This window comes from Cyprinus carpio, chromosome A24, assembly GCF_018340385.1.
Source record: "Cyprinus carpio isolate SPL01 chromosome A24, ASM1834038v1, whole genome shotgun sequence".
NCBI lineage: Eukaryota > Metazoa > Chordata > Actinopteri > Cypriniformes > Cyprinidae > Cyprinus > Cyprinus carpio.
In genome coordinates, this window is record NC_056595.1 from 15,031,926 (window position 1) to 15,047,036 (window position 15,111).

Consider the following 15,111-nt stretch of genomic DNA (forward strand, 5'->3'; position numbering starts at 1 on the left):
CACATTATACAGCACACTTATAGGATTTCACAAACAAATGTAGATTTATTTACAGTTGGCAATATTCATTTGTTATGTTTAAATGGTGTATCAATAAGCAGCACTAGATACATTCAGCAAGATTTTTTGTTTTTATGGACAATTGAAAAAAAATGTAACCTTTTAAACACAACACATTCATTTGAACAAAACTAAACATTTCCCATCCATGTCTACTATTGATTAGTTTGATACAACTACGTGTCATGTCAAAACATGACTAACATTTCACAGATTTTCAGCTTTAAAAGACTGAGGTAAGTGGCTGTTGAAATATAACCTGGGCTTTACAGTTGGAGGGTTTCGATGCTCTTTTTCTTAGGAATACAAAAAAAAGTGTATTCGAATAAAGCAGTGACTAATTTTGTTTCAAATGTACACTCATACATAGACATTTGGAAAAATACAGCAAAATGTTTGTGAATTACACATTAAATGATTATACAGTGTACATCAAAGTACATACTTCATCAAACTTAAACTGAGCCATTCGTTCAGAAAACCACATGAAGGAGGAGGAGACTTAATGCGACATCTTCTTAAATTCAGCTCAGCTGTATTGACTGCTTCTGCTATGACTTCGCCTCCTGGAGGAACTGCGACTGTAGGAGCGATATGACCTGAACGTGTAGACACACATCAAAGAATTAGCTTCAGTGAGGCACATTATTAAATTCAAACAAGACAGTTTCAATAAAACATGGATTTATTTATGATGTACCTGGACATGCGGTCAGAGCTCTCACTTCTTCGATGCCCTCTTCTCCTGCTACGACTGCGGCTAGAATAACTATCGGAAGAGTCAGACCTGTATTTGCAGGAACAAAAGACATAATTAAAAATAATAAAGCGACACTAGGTTGCAGTCAAAATGCATGAATAATTTTGGCTCCATGCTAACCTTGATCTGTGGCGACCTCTGTACCGACTTCTAGAACGACTTCTATTGTATGTGTGGCTAAAACAAGATCACCGTGTCATCTTACTTAAAAACATTTTAATCCCCATTGCACACATATCAAAGATAAATATCTTTCAACACTTACCTACGGTAACTTCGGTAGGTGCTACTTCGAGAACGGGAGTGTCCTCTGCTGTATCTACTCCTGCTTCTGCTGTAGCTCCTGTGTGAACAATTAAAACATACACAATTAACTTGACATGGAAGATTGGACATAGGAAGACATAAAACATTGTCTGTTGTAACCAACCTGGAAGAGTAGGTGTAGCTTCTGGACCTGCTCCTGGAATGGCTATATGAATGGGATCTACTTCTGTGGTGGGTCCTGTGGCTGGACACAGACCTTGACTTGTTCCGAGAGTGATTAATGGATCCAGCCCTTTCTCCTGTTGCTGGAATAGAGTCTTCTTCACTTGAGCTGTCTTGATTTCTGGGTCTCTGATTTAACCGAGCTGTCTTTCGTACCTCATCAAATAAGGATCCTGGACGGACTCTGCTCTTGCTCTTGATCTCAATCTTGAGACCCGGGGTCTTTCCCTCCAGTTGATCTTGCTGTTTATTTATTTTCATAATCAAAGGTTTGGTAGTAATGGCCTGTGCAACAGTCATGCCTTTCAAAGGTTTCCATTTATTTTCAACTGCTGAGAAAGAACTGTCACCTGATACAGATTCCTCTGGCTTACTGCCTTGAGATAAAACAGATCCAGTAGTTACAGAGTTTCCTTTTTCTATTTGAGGTGGAACAAGGGCACTACCATTATTTTGAATACTTTTTAGAGGGGAAAAGCCTATGGTTTTTGGACCTGGTTGCTTAGCTTCTGGAATGCGCTCTGGAGGACATACGTCAACTTTATTTTGGCATATTGGTTTGTTACTTGCCAAGTTAGTGTCTGAAAGATTGGTATGGAGCTCTAGATGGCTTTGAGCTGGACTTCTTTCGGTATTGCTATTTAGCTTTGATTTTTGGCTTTCAGTCACCTTCCCATTCTTATCAATACATATAGAAGACTCTACTGAAAACATATCTTGTGATGATTCAAGAATTCCTTGATCACCATCCTTATTTTCTGAGACCTGGTGCTTGATCTTTTCTGCTTTTATACGCCTTTTTGCTCCATCATTGACAGCACCAGGATTTTCTATGTGAAATTGTTTTGCTTGCATGACATAATCATCCTCCTCACCTTCATCACCAAACTCCAAAGGAGGCTGCCAGTGAAATGTCTCTTTCGGCTTTTGGTGCTTCTTTGATTTCTTGGCCTTGGATCTGCAAGATCCTGACCTGGAAGAGTTCCTCCTCTTGTGCTTGTGCTTGTGCTTCCGCTTGGCTTTCTTGTTCTTGTGCTTTGAGGTTTTTATGTCTGCAGACAGTTCCTCATTACCTTTTAATTCCTTAGACATTTCTGCACCTTGGTTTGACTTGTTAGAGGACCATAAAGGGTATTCATACTCTGATTCTGAACTAGCCTCTCCCTCCTCTTTTTCAGACACATGTTTGGCATCACTAACTAGCTTTTTGTCTGGCATTTCAGAGTCACTCTCAGACTCCCAGCAACGATACAAAATTTGTCTCTTTTTCGTTTCAGTAAGTCCTTCTTGCCTAAAAGGGAGTTGGTTGTGTTCCATGGCAGTATTAGTCTTACTTGAGTTCTCTCCTTCACTTTCCCATCCAGATGCATTATTGTTGTCCACTAATGGTTCTTTCCTTTGATTGGGATTTGTGTTTTTCAGTGTGTTTCTCTGAACCAAGGATTCATTGTGTCCGTGGATAGCACTGTATGGATTATCTGATATGTCCTCTGAGAAGGGAGATGAATCTTTATGGCCACTACCTTGATTTGCATTCTTGTCCCTCTTTTGGCTATTTCTGTGAGATCTACGATATTTTCTCTTTTTTTCAGTGGATCTTCCTTTGTATGAGTCATACGATTCTGACCTACTGCAGGATGAAGATCTGCTGCCGTATTGACTCTGTGATTTACTGCTACTTCGTGATTGACTAGGTGACCTGCTCCTGGACAAACTGCTTTGCAGGAGTATATCAGAAACATTATTGTTACTGCTGCTGGGGTCGCTTTGACTAACAGCCGTGTCTGGCTTTAGAGAGGAAATTGTTTCCACAGGTACATTTGATGATGGGCTGATTAGTGCTTTTGAAGCTGGGGCTGATTTTACTTTGATTTCTTGAATGCGGACGTAAGAGGGTTTCCAGGGTTTTTGGCCTGGTTTCCATCGAGAAGGAGGTGGACTGTCACTTAAAGGCAACACAGACGCACTCTCTGAAGATGCTGCAGGTTGGGCTTTAGGTTCTTCACCTTGAACTGATTTGGGGACAGGCTTGTCCAATTTGGAAACACCACCCTCTGTAGGCTTTGACTTTCGAGGGGATCTCAACTCATTTCTTTTCCTGGATCGTGGTGGGGTTTCTGAACTAAACCTAGAGTTTGATCTGGTTCTTGACCTTGTCCTGTTTCTGGATCGAGAACGAGACAGTGACCTAGAATGTGTAACAGACTGCCCTGATCGACTATGACTTGACCTCATGGATGACCGAACCCGCTTATCAGACCTTGAGCGACTTCTGGAATAAGATCTGCTCCTGGACCTCGAATAAGATCGTGAATCTCGAGAAGAGCTTGAAAAGTAACGTCTCCTTTTTAATTCCGATCGATATGATCTGTGGGAGTGATGCGAAGATGAGCGAGTGTAAGAACGAGACCGTGATCGAGAACGTCTCCTTTCAGCACGGCTTGAGTGTTTTGACCTCTTGCCTGAGGACCCAGGCATCTCATCCTCAGACTGGGAGATCTCCTTGGTCTTGTTCTTTTTATGCTTCTTTGAGTGCTTTCGTTTCTTAGATTTCTTCTTGCGTTTGGTTTTCTTTTTTTCTTTTCTAGATCGATGGTGGCTGGAATATACAGAAGCCTCACTTAAGGAACGCTCTTCTGATCTTGACCTAGACCTTGGGGTGTCACTTCTGTCATCCCATCTGTTTGAACAATAATTAAAACTACAAAATGTCCCAACTATGTTTTTTCACAACTTTAAACACATTTCTGAAAGCAAATCAAAAGAATATAAACTTAAATATAAACCTTTTAATATAAACCAGAAATAAACTACCAATATTGGCTTATAATAATTTTAATAATAATAATTTTTTGTTTTGGAATGTTCATTTAATTTTTTTTTTATGGTTTATAATTGACACGTTTTCAAATGGTTTAAAAACACACCTTTCTCTTTTACTCCAGCCTTGGTCCTCTGCATTTCCTCTTTCCAGTGTGGAGGTGTCTCACTGCTCCCCCGTTCCCCTTCTGACTCTGATCGGGACTTTGACCGAGGAGGGGTATGGTACCTCTGCAGAGGGAATAAAAAACAACATTTCATGGATGGCCAACCAATCAAACTAACATTTCCATAAAGCACTTTCTAACAAGTCAATGTCAAATCATTAGGATTAAATAATTGTAATAATTCTTAAAGCAGCTTTTGTTTTTTTGAAATGCATTTTGTCTGCTGTACTGCACACTATTGTCACTCTGTGTCGTTTTCTTTTTTCTGTATGTGGTATAAATGTAATTCATGGTAATGTCATACCATAGTACCACGGCCTTTGATCTTGCGTCCAGATTTTGTGACAGTTGGTTGTGTGTCATTTGGTGCCACGACTGTGTCCTGCACAGCCCTACTGGGGGGAAAAGTATCAGTTTCAAGACTTTAACTCTTTTGGTTTAAAATACACTATCAAAGCAGAGCCATGGATTTCAGAGATTAATTGTTAAGCAAGGACAAATGTTACTAAAATATGAATAGCTTTGGTTCTATAGTAACACTTTGTCAGTTAAAATGTCAGTTATCTAATAACTGGGGATGCAGAGGAAAGACTCTTGTGATGTTTAAGTGAAAAAATGAGCATCTGTTTGTTGAATTGTACAAAAGATACAAACGTTTTTACTGTCTCCTCCTGGGGCATGTCTCTGCGGAGCAGGAAACGGTTCTCTGGCACGGGTGGGATCTCTTCTGGTCGAACCACAGGCTTCTCCCTTTTCACATTCTGCTCAGCCTCACCATCATCTTCCTCTGCCATCTCTTCCTCAGCATGACTATGAATCAGGAAAAGAGTAGGCAGTATATTTTTATTATACATCAAAAAACAAAAGCCAACCACAAAAAGCATGAACAAAACTAATTCATAATTTCTAAATTATTTCTTGGTGACTCCTTTGGATTTTTTATAAAGGTTATCAGTATACTATTTTTACTGTGACTGTGATGTAAAAGTGTCAGTACTGGCTAACACCAAATGTGTTATTGCTTTAGATTATTGGATGAATAACAAATAAATGCAAATAGATGCTTTCACTGTGCATAACAGGAAATGAAACTGGAACAATCATTCACCTTTCATGTCCTGCTGTTTTAACTGTCTCTCTGTCCTTCTTTGGCTCTCTTCTTTTTCTCTTTGAGTTTCTTTTCCTCTTTCGAGACGCATAATTTTTTTCAGACTCTCGATTAGAGGAGGAATACTGAGATGAAAACTCAGAGGAACTCTGAGAGTCATCCTCAGAATGGAACGCTTTCCTCCTTTTGCCTTGAAGAACTACAGATATACATCAAACTTCAATCAGTCTGAAAATGTTCTGAACATCACCACATAATGTAACTTATTCATTTTCTTTATTTCTGACTACATTATCAATGTGCAGACCATGTGAATTTATTTTGAACTGGAGCTTTCTGTACACGGCACAAAATAAACAACATATAATAAACAACACTAGTTGTGTCTCAAATGAATAAGTTGCACTATGTATTTAACTATCTAGTGCCCCCTTCCTCAGATCTTGCCCTGGAGGTCCAATGCGCTGCAGAGTTTAGCTCCAAGCCTTGAAGTGCACTTTTTATCTTTGCAATTTTCAGTGTGAACACACTAATCACACTATTTATACTAAAAACTGGCAGAGAATAGTGCACAAGTAAACTGGGATGCACATACTATGTGTAAATTGGTATTATTGCAAGTCCTTGAAGTTAATTTTTTAAAACCAATATTATTTCAAGTAAATAGGTGTATTTTAGATTCATATATTAGTATATTTGTTTTGCATCTATGAGAATAATGATTTTATAAAAATACAAATTTGTCTTTTTGCACATCACTTGCTGTAGGCGGTTAGGGCAAAAACTCAACATGGAGGAGATGTGACTGTTACTTGTTGCTTCGTAACAACATGCCTGGTTAGGACACAGTGTAAGTGTGCATATTAAAATTGCTGTCTGCAGTATTTCAAAGCACTCGTCATTTTGTTTTATGATCTTTCACAGTTCCATTTTTAAACACAATTTTTCACTCCATAACGTATTGATGTGGAGATTAAAAAATATTCTCCATTAGGTAAAGACAAGCTCAAATAGCATAGTGACAGGTGGAAAGTGTGCAGCAAAAATTCCTAATTTATCTCACGCACTCAGGAACAAGCTTACCATTGTTAGCAGACTTTGTAATCAGCTGCCCGCAGTCAATCACTCTGACATCAGCATAGGGTCTGCTGGCTGAGTCGGTCTTCAGCCCTTCGATTTTCTTTATGACCTCAAAGCCAGAGATGACCAGCCCAAAGACCACATGCACTCTAAATTAGACCAAAAATCCTTACAGTTACAAGAAATTGTGGGATTTAAGGATACAGCTTGCATCCAAATTATCCTATAATAATTAAATAATAAATTAACTTTTTTTTTTTCAAATGATTTGCTCCTGTGGTATGGTTTGATCAGATATGCAAACTATATAAATTGTTAAACAAAGCCATTGGATCATTGTGAACGTACCCATCTAGATGAGGCGCTGTCTTAGTAGTCTTTTGTCAGGTAAATGACATGATGGAGTCCAGGTCATCCAACAGGGACATGTGGGGGGGAAAGATAAAGGGAAATACATTTAGTCTAAAAAAAGCATTCAGTCTGTCATCAAGAAGAAATTTGTATGCATCAATTCAAACACTGAGGAATTTAAAACCAGCAGTGCTTGCACAATAACATTGGCTGGATGAATAAATTCTAATAATGAACAGGAACAGGTCCAACATCTGTCAGCATTACACTGACAAAACCAATTAAACCTGTTTAAAAATATTATAGGGACAACTTCAATTAGAAATCAGTGTGTCCATTGCAGGAAAATACATCCTGCAATTCAAAACTTGAAATACATCAATAAATGAAAGACTTCAAGGTTCTCTTGTGCTGGGAGAACAGATTTTTTATGAGGTGAAAATTATTTAAAGATAAATAAGAAGCCAGTGCTAGCTAAAAGCAACCAGAAATACACAGTCAGGAGAGAGAAGCACAGCCTTGGAGAGACACTTTACCTTGGTAGAGCAGGATGCTAGAGTTTCTGCAAATTTTACACAAAAACGGCAAGAGAAAAATTGTAATACATTTGTAGGCAAAAAGGAATTCTTTCTGATTATAAAATATTTCTAAATGCACATTGACAAGGGAAAAGGAGAATGAAAATGCACCTGCATCCCACAAGAACATGTACAGTAAACTATATAGAATCTCCAAAATAAATATATATGTGGTAAAGAGATTGAGGAAGTCTGGGAAGGTTAGAGAGAGTGTGAACGGCAAAGGGGGAAAACTAAAATGATTATTTTACTAAATCAAGAAAAAAGTAAACAGGACAAATTAAACGTTCCATCTTTACCATCTTGCTTTTCTACTGAAAACACTACTGGTCTTTAAAAATTGTATTGATGTGTCAACAAATGGGGACTGACATAATTATGAGTCAGTATATCAGCAAGTACAACACTTAGGTCAAAGTTAAAAGCCTAGATGCTCTCTGTGCTTTTGGCCAATCTCTAAAACAGATACAGACTTTCAAATGCACATCATTATAAAGGCTATGACAGAAGCAAAATAGTTCTGTAGAAATGATCTGAACACTGGGGGGAATACATAATCTATATACGTATTGCATGTGTCATTTAATAATGGCCAGTCAGTCAGAATTGGTGATGAATGGTCTTTTCTATACACTCATACACCCACTCTGTGTCTTATACCAGAGTAAATAGTACTTACATGAAGAACTGGGACCCATTCGTGTCTTTGCCACGGTTGGCCATCGACAAGAGGAAGGATCTATCATGTTTAAGAGTAAAGTTCTCGTCTGTTGAAGAGAGATACCGACAAAAAAGGAAACTGAGAGCTTGTCATCTGCTTCAAAAAGTTGTTTTAAGGAGAAGCACAGGAGCAGGCAAAGAGATGTTCATGAAGACCTGATATCAGTGATGCTTCTATGCTGCTTCTGAACTGTTTTCTGCTGTTTCTCATGCTCTTTAGAATAAAATCGAGAGATTTTCTACTAAAACAACTACTGTTTACATCAAAACCTTTTGCCAAGTTGGGTTGAATTATTTCGAAAAAGTAATAGTTCACCCAAAACTGAAAATTCTGTCATTAATTTTTCATTCTCATGTCATTCCAACCTTTTTTTCCGTGGTACACAAAAGGAAAAATTGGTCATCAAATACAGCCCTTTTCCATGCAACTGCTAGAGTTCTGAAGCTTCATAAAAGTTAATTACAATTGCTTGGAAACGATTGACCCGCACAATATTTAAATTTCCTTTTTTTGTTCTACTAAAGAAAGTAAGGCATGTAGGTTTGGAATGACATGAGAGATAAATAAATTACCTTTTTGGCTGAACTAAATCTTTTAACGTTTAATTATTTTCAAGAGTATTGTATTTTATGACAACCCATCCTGGAAAAATTAAGAAAGAATCAAATTAAAACATCAAACATCAGAAAAGTCAGTTAACCAAATCGATTTCACGGTCCACATATCCATGAGCACACTGTGCAGCATGGACGTTTTTGTCATGGTTCACAAGGGATTGGGGAATGTTTAGTCTACATTGTGTTACTGCACTGTGTACATCTCTTACCTTCTCATTTTGCAATAGACCACAATCTCTATAAATAAAAGAATATGTTGAAAATTTTAGGCAAGAAGACTGGACCTTTAAATAAATAAATAGCCCTTATTCTCCATGCTGACTCAAAAAGAAGATCATCATAAGATCACAGGAATAAAACAGAATCAAGATTTGCAGCTACGGCGTGATAAAAACAATGACTGGTAATTCGTGCACAGAACTGAGATGCCCATTTAAAAGTCATGCAAAAGTTGTTAAAACACTCAAATTAAGGTTACTGAATAGAATTAGAATAGAATGTTTCTTAGATGGCTTACCTTCAAAGAAACCACCATATATTGACTCCCCTCCTCTTCCATTGCCTAAGCAAACAAACGCACATTCACTCACAAGATCAGGCAATTGAATATAACTAGCAAAGGCATAAACTCTGCTAAAGCACCACAGACATTTCCATCTCCATATATCTGGATCAATGAGTATAACTGCACATACCCTCAGTGAAATCACCCCCCTGAATCATGAAGTTCTTTACTACTCGATGGAAAGTTGAGCCTTTATAGCATAAATGTTTTCCTGTAGTTTTGCCACTGCCTTTCTCGCCTGCACGCAAACCAAAGAAACACACCGTTTTTGATTACTTGAATATAACGGACCTATTATGTAACCAAACCCAAAAAAAAAAAAAAAAAGATTTTACAGACTTAGCTCTTAAAAATATGGATAAACTTAATGAATCAATACTAATACTGTAAAATACTGTACTCTGAATTGAACAACTGGACTACAGTTACACTGACAGCAAAAGGTTAATCCTATCTGATCAGCATGGAAGAGATGCCAATAAAACTGAAATGAATACGGGTCGGTGAGGGTGCCATGGGGGTTGGTATATAAATGTGATACAACAGTCAGCTGAAGGCATGTGTCTCTCATTTCAATCTCAGCTGGTGAGAAAAAAGATCCCTACATTGACCACAAGCCTTACTAACTGTAATTTATGACCAAACATTCTCAATGCAGACTGTGGCAGCTTCTGTCTTCTAGAAACAGGCTGTAAATACAGCTTTGGTTCATTCTTCAGTGCTGTCAGCAAAACACCTGCACTTGTCGTTACACAGCCAGGATTTAGTCACCTCCAGGTTTATTTTTGTGCTATTGCCCTATAAGCTTATGCTTGTATAAGAGGCCATGAATGGATATTATATAAAGGTTAGTTAGTTGGTTGGTGTTTTAACATCATGCCAGCTTCCTTGGCTATTTTACTTGTGATTAACAAGTTGAAATAGTATAAAAGAGCTATTTAAAAACCTACGTACATTAGGTTTTTATAGTTAATTTTAGATAAAACCTCTAAAATGTGTTCAAGGTCGACCCTGTTAAAAAATTTCTGAGTGTGTTTGTGAAGTAATTTAATTTCCTAAGAGAATATTGGGTAATTAAGTTCTTTACAGGTTTAAAGTCAAAGTCTAGCATGATAAAACACCTCATGTCAAGTATACGTACCAGTGCACAGGCAAAGGAAATTTTTGCTTGTCTTGGGACAAACATCTGAGAACAATTGAAAGACAATTCGTCCAACTGAAATAAAGCAAAAGAAAGTACCAGTATACACCTGTATGTTTTATACTGGCACAGTCAACATTATTATTGAGACTATGGCATGTCAACTTATATAGGCTATAACTTTCAGGTTGACTTCAGCGTGGCAAAACAAAACATCTTCTTCATATTCAAATACAAGAGCACTCAAATTTAGTTGTGCTTTTGCATAATACCTAAAGCCAGCACCTGTATGTGTGTATAAGATTTAAGCTTGCTTCCAAATTGAAAATTTTGTCATTAATCACTTACCCCCATGTGGTTCCAAACCCATAAAAGCTCCGTTCGGTAGAACACAATTTAAGATATTTTGGATAAAAACCGGGAGGCCTGTGACTGTCCCATAGACTGCCACATAAATAACGGTGTCAGGGTCCATAAAAGGTATGAAAGTCGTCGTCAGAATACTCCATCTGCCATCAGACGTGCAATCTGGGTTATATGAAGCGACGGGAACACTTTTTGTAAGTGAAGAAAACAAAAATAATGACTTTATTCAACAATTTCTTGGTCAACGGTCTCCTCTGTGTCTCTCCATATCACCGTATGCTGTGTGTATGCTCTTCTGTATCATCCGCGCCACAAGGATGCGCTGTTTCTACGTGTATTTAGCTTTGATTTGAAAGAAAACAGTGCATCCTTGTGGCTTGGTTGTTATTTTTGCTTTCTTCGCGTACAAAAAGTGTTCCCGTTGCTTCATATAACCCAGATTGCATGTCTGATGGCAGATGGAGTATTCTGACGACGACTTTCATACCTTTTATGGACCTTGACACTGAAATTTACTTGGCAGTCTATGGGACATTCACAGGCCTCCCGGTTTTCATCCAGAATATCTTAAATTGTGTTCCGAAGACGAACGGAGCTTTTACGGGTTTGGAACGACATGGGGGTAAGTGATTAATGACAACATTTTCATTTTGGGGTGGAGTATCCCTTTATAGAAAAACATTATTAGATTAATGTGACGACTGCAATTCAACATAGGCTATAACTTTCAGGTTGACTTTAGTGTTGCAAACCAAAACATCTCCTTCATATTCAAAAACAAGAGCATTTAAATTTAAGTGTGTTTTTACATGGTACATAAAGCCAGGGTTAACCATTTCATTTATAAGCGATAAAAGTAATATAAACAGGGTGTTAAAACATTTGCTTTGTAAAGTAATGGATGTAAAATCACTTAATAAGAGGTTCTGGTTTTATGACACAGACATTTCTCTTAAAACACATAATTACTGGTAGACTGAGGTGAAACCCAGACGTCATTTAGTGCACACTACAACTGTGGTTCATTAAAAAAGCGCTGGGTGTGGTCAGGGTGTGGACTGCCACAACAGCTCCTCACACACTGGCACAGGTATTTTAACTGCCATTATTCATGTACTTTACAAAACATACACATTTATTTTTTTTTTTTAACTTTATAATTTCAAATTGCTACAATAAAGATCACACAACTCTGAACCCCTTTAATAGGCTACTTTTTGCACCACTGGTGTTGAGAATTAAACATGATTTTTTTTGTAGTTGGAAAAGTGATTTTAAAAACCATAGAATACCAAACATATAAATGGTAATCTAAAAGCAAACATTTTAAGCATTTCTCTATCAAAACGTACTTTTAACTGTTTGACCTTCACACAAGACTATTAAAGAACAACCAAATAAAAAAAAATCACTGTCACATCTTACCTGGTTCTCTGTTGATTTCCACATCAAAATAGCACTGAGGGCGATCTTTCACCCCCATTTTGTAAAAAGTGGGTTTCCTGTAGTGTAAAATCACAGCAAAACACTATTAAATCTTGTATTCCCAAATCACCTACACCAGAAAGAAATACAATCCATTTCAGATACTGTTTCTCTCCAGGTGACATGAACAGAAAGTGAACAGAAAGTCAGACACAGACATTGGGGAAGCGAATCGGTAAAGCAATGAAATGCAAATCTCCATGCATGCTCCTCCAACCTCAACTTCCACCCCCTTTTTACGAGCACTGCCTTGTCTGTCACCGGGTCTGCTGTTGCACACCACCCTAATGTGATGAATGAGACATTGTTGCTTTGATGTGTGCTGTCTTTCTAAACTAGGAACCCTGGTTAAACCAGATGTGTGCTATCTTTGGGCTGTGTTTAGAGACAGTTGAGCTTTTGTTTGGGGAGGAGCTCCAAACATAGTTTTGTAAGGGCCCAAATAAACTCAACAAGAACTAAGTATGTACATTAAAAATATGAAAACTGTAACATCTTTAATGTTGTGCCAAAACATAAGTAGCGACAGATCGTTTCTTCTATATTGTACATCAGAGTTTAATGGATTATTGGGGGAAAAAATTTAGGCGGGACATGGTTCTATGCATCAGTTGTTGATTGGATTTTGAGATGTGGGCGTTGCCCTCAAAAATGGAGGCAGATGAACATGAGCTTGCAAGGGTGGCGTTTAAGCGAACTTAATGACTGGAGAAGTCCTGCATATATCACAAGATCCAGCTATGACATTTTGATTAAATGTTACAAGGTCAAAAAAAATTTATAAATACAAAACAAATCAAATGCAAAAATGAATCATTCATAATAAAATCAATAACATGCATTTAAAAAAGGATAAATTTTTATTTCAACTTTAAAGGAACAGTTCAACCAGAAATGAAAATTTACTGAAATTTTATTCATCCTCAAGCCATCTAATATGTAGATGAGTTTGTCTCTTCATCAGAACAGATTTGGAGAAATTTAGCATTGCATCACTTGCTCACCAATGGATCCTCTAAAGTGAATGGGTGCCATCAGAATGAGAGTCCAAACAGCTGATAAAATTTTCGCGATAATCCACAAGCTATCCACATGGCTCCAGTCCATCAATTAACAACTTGTGAAGTGAAAAGCTGCATTTCTATAAGATAATAATCCATCATGAAGGTGTTTGAAGTTTAAACTCTCACTTCCAGCCAACATGCAAGTCTGTAATCCATAATTGTGCATCCTCCAGTGAAAATCAATCCCCTGTTGTCCTCTTACATTGAAACTCACCGATATATATTTGTTTGGAACTGTTTTTCGCTTTTTGACGGCACCCATCCACTGCAGAGGATCCATTTGTGAGCAAGTGATGTATGGCCAAATTTCACCAAATTTGTTCCAATGAGGACACAAACTCATCTATATCTTGGATGGCCTGAGGCTGAGTAAATTTTCACACCATGTCAAATAGCTCTGACTGACTTACTTTTCCTTAAATCACAGACACTAAAGTCTTTTAGCTGAGCAGAGGAATGACTTGCCATCAGATTAACACATCTCAAATTATAAGAAGTGCACATATTATGTTACAACTAGGGAAAATGTTGTGCCGACGGCTTTCCCATATCCAAATAACTTTGTTTATCAGACCACTGATTGCTAATACAGGGCCGTCTACTTGGGGAAATGGCAAATGTCAGAGTGAATGTCACAGGAGGAGAAAGAGGACATTTCCATGTGTCAGATCTGGAAACAATTTTAAATACAGTATCAGTACCAAAAATAAAAATAAAAAATAAATGCTTGATCACTTTTAAATAAATTTAGACTTAACTAAGTCTAGTCTTAACTAGTTTGCTTTACTATTCCAGTCTTATAAGTTCAGAACAAAGCATCTGCTAATCCATTCATTGATATTAAAAAGCGTTCAATTACACGACTGCAGATTTAAATCCATGGGTTGCATTATTATTGTCAATAAGCATGGACTTGATGTTCAACAGCCTTATTAAAGGGTTAGAGCACTCATTATAACACCTACAGACAATATCTGCAGTTATAATTCATTCTCAGACAGCTTTACACAATGTAATGTGGATCAGGCAAACTTCCAATCTCTGATTGTACTACATGAGACAAACACAATAACACATTCATTTACTACAATATGACGATAGCAGTCATGTAACGTTAGGAGTTTAAATAAATGTGCCGAGCATAGAATCAAAAACACGCCTGATAATAAATATACAAATATGAAATATCACATTAAGTATGGCTGTGATTTCAGTTAATGAACTTAAATTGAACTACAGTGTTGAACCACAGAGAAAGTAAAATGAGGCGTTCTTTGAGACTATTAGCCAGCCATCAACAACACCTCACGACTTTAGTAAAAAATAAATAAATACTGCTTAAAATTCTTACCAAAAAAAACATAACTGTAAGTACTGCGATTAGACGTTTTGGTTTTGGGCAAAATTCGTTTGGCTGCTGGCTAACATTGTGTAACATATAAGGCTAACTTGCAACGTTTCATAAGAACCCGGATATGAATCTTCATGGGCAATTTATTAAAAAAAAAAGTATGACTCAGATATAGTCCTATTGGTGTACTGATGCAAACAGATCGTTTCATTGCATTACACTTACCTGTGTATATAAAGAGCAATACGTTTTAAACAAACAAAACCTGCTCCGTCTGCTGTCCGCTGTAGCTCCTACTGTGTTGCCAGATTTCTCATAAGAATCGAGCATGCTATTTTTGTTCGGGGGGTGTGGTGAGAGGGTGGCGGGATGGTTGCGTATGAATTAT

General features: G+C 37.4%; 1 protein-coding gene across 1 annotated transcript; it reads right to left on the bottom strand.

Moving 5' to 3' along the window:
• Positions 1-20: 20 nt before the first annotated feature.
• LOC109045650 (NK-tumor recognition protein-like) lies at positions 21-15,091 on the bottom strand. Its single transcript, XM_042714316.1, is given in 18 exon segments — positions 21-659; positions 761-847; positions 941-997; positions 1,086-1,163; positions 1,251-3,989; positions 4,237-4,255; positions 4,258-4,360; positions 4,601-4,688; positions 4,951-5,106; positions 5,405-5,603; positions 6,488-6,633; positions 6,833-6,861; positions 8,089-8,180; positions 9,269-9,313; positions 9,447-9,554; positions 10,458-10,532; positions 12,249-12,325; positions 14,949-15,091. Coding segments are annotated over 17 exon segments (4,149 nt in total). The 5' UTR covers positions 12,307-12,325; positions 14,949-15,091; the 3' UTR covers positions 21-589.
• Between the last annotated feature and the right edge of the window lie 20 nt (positions 15,092-15,111).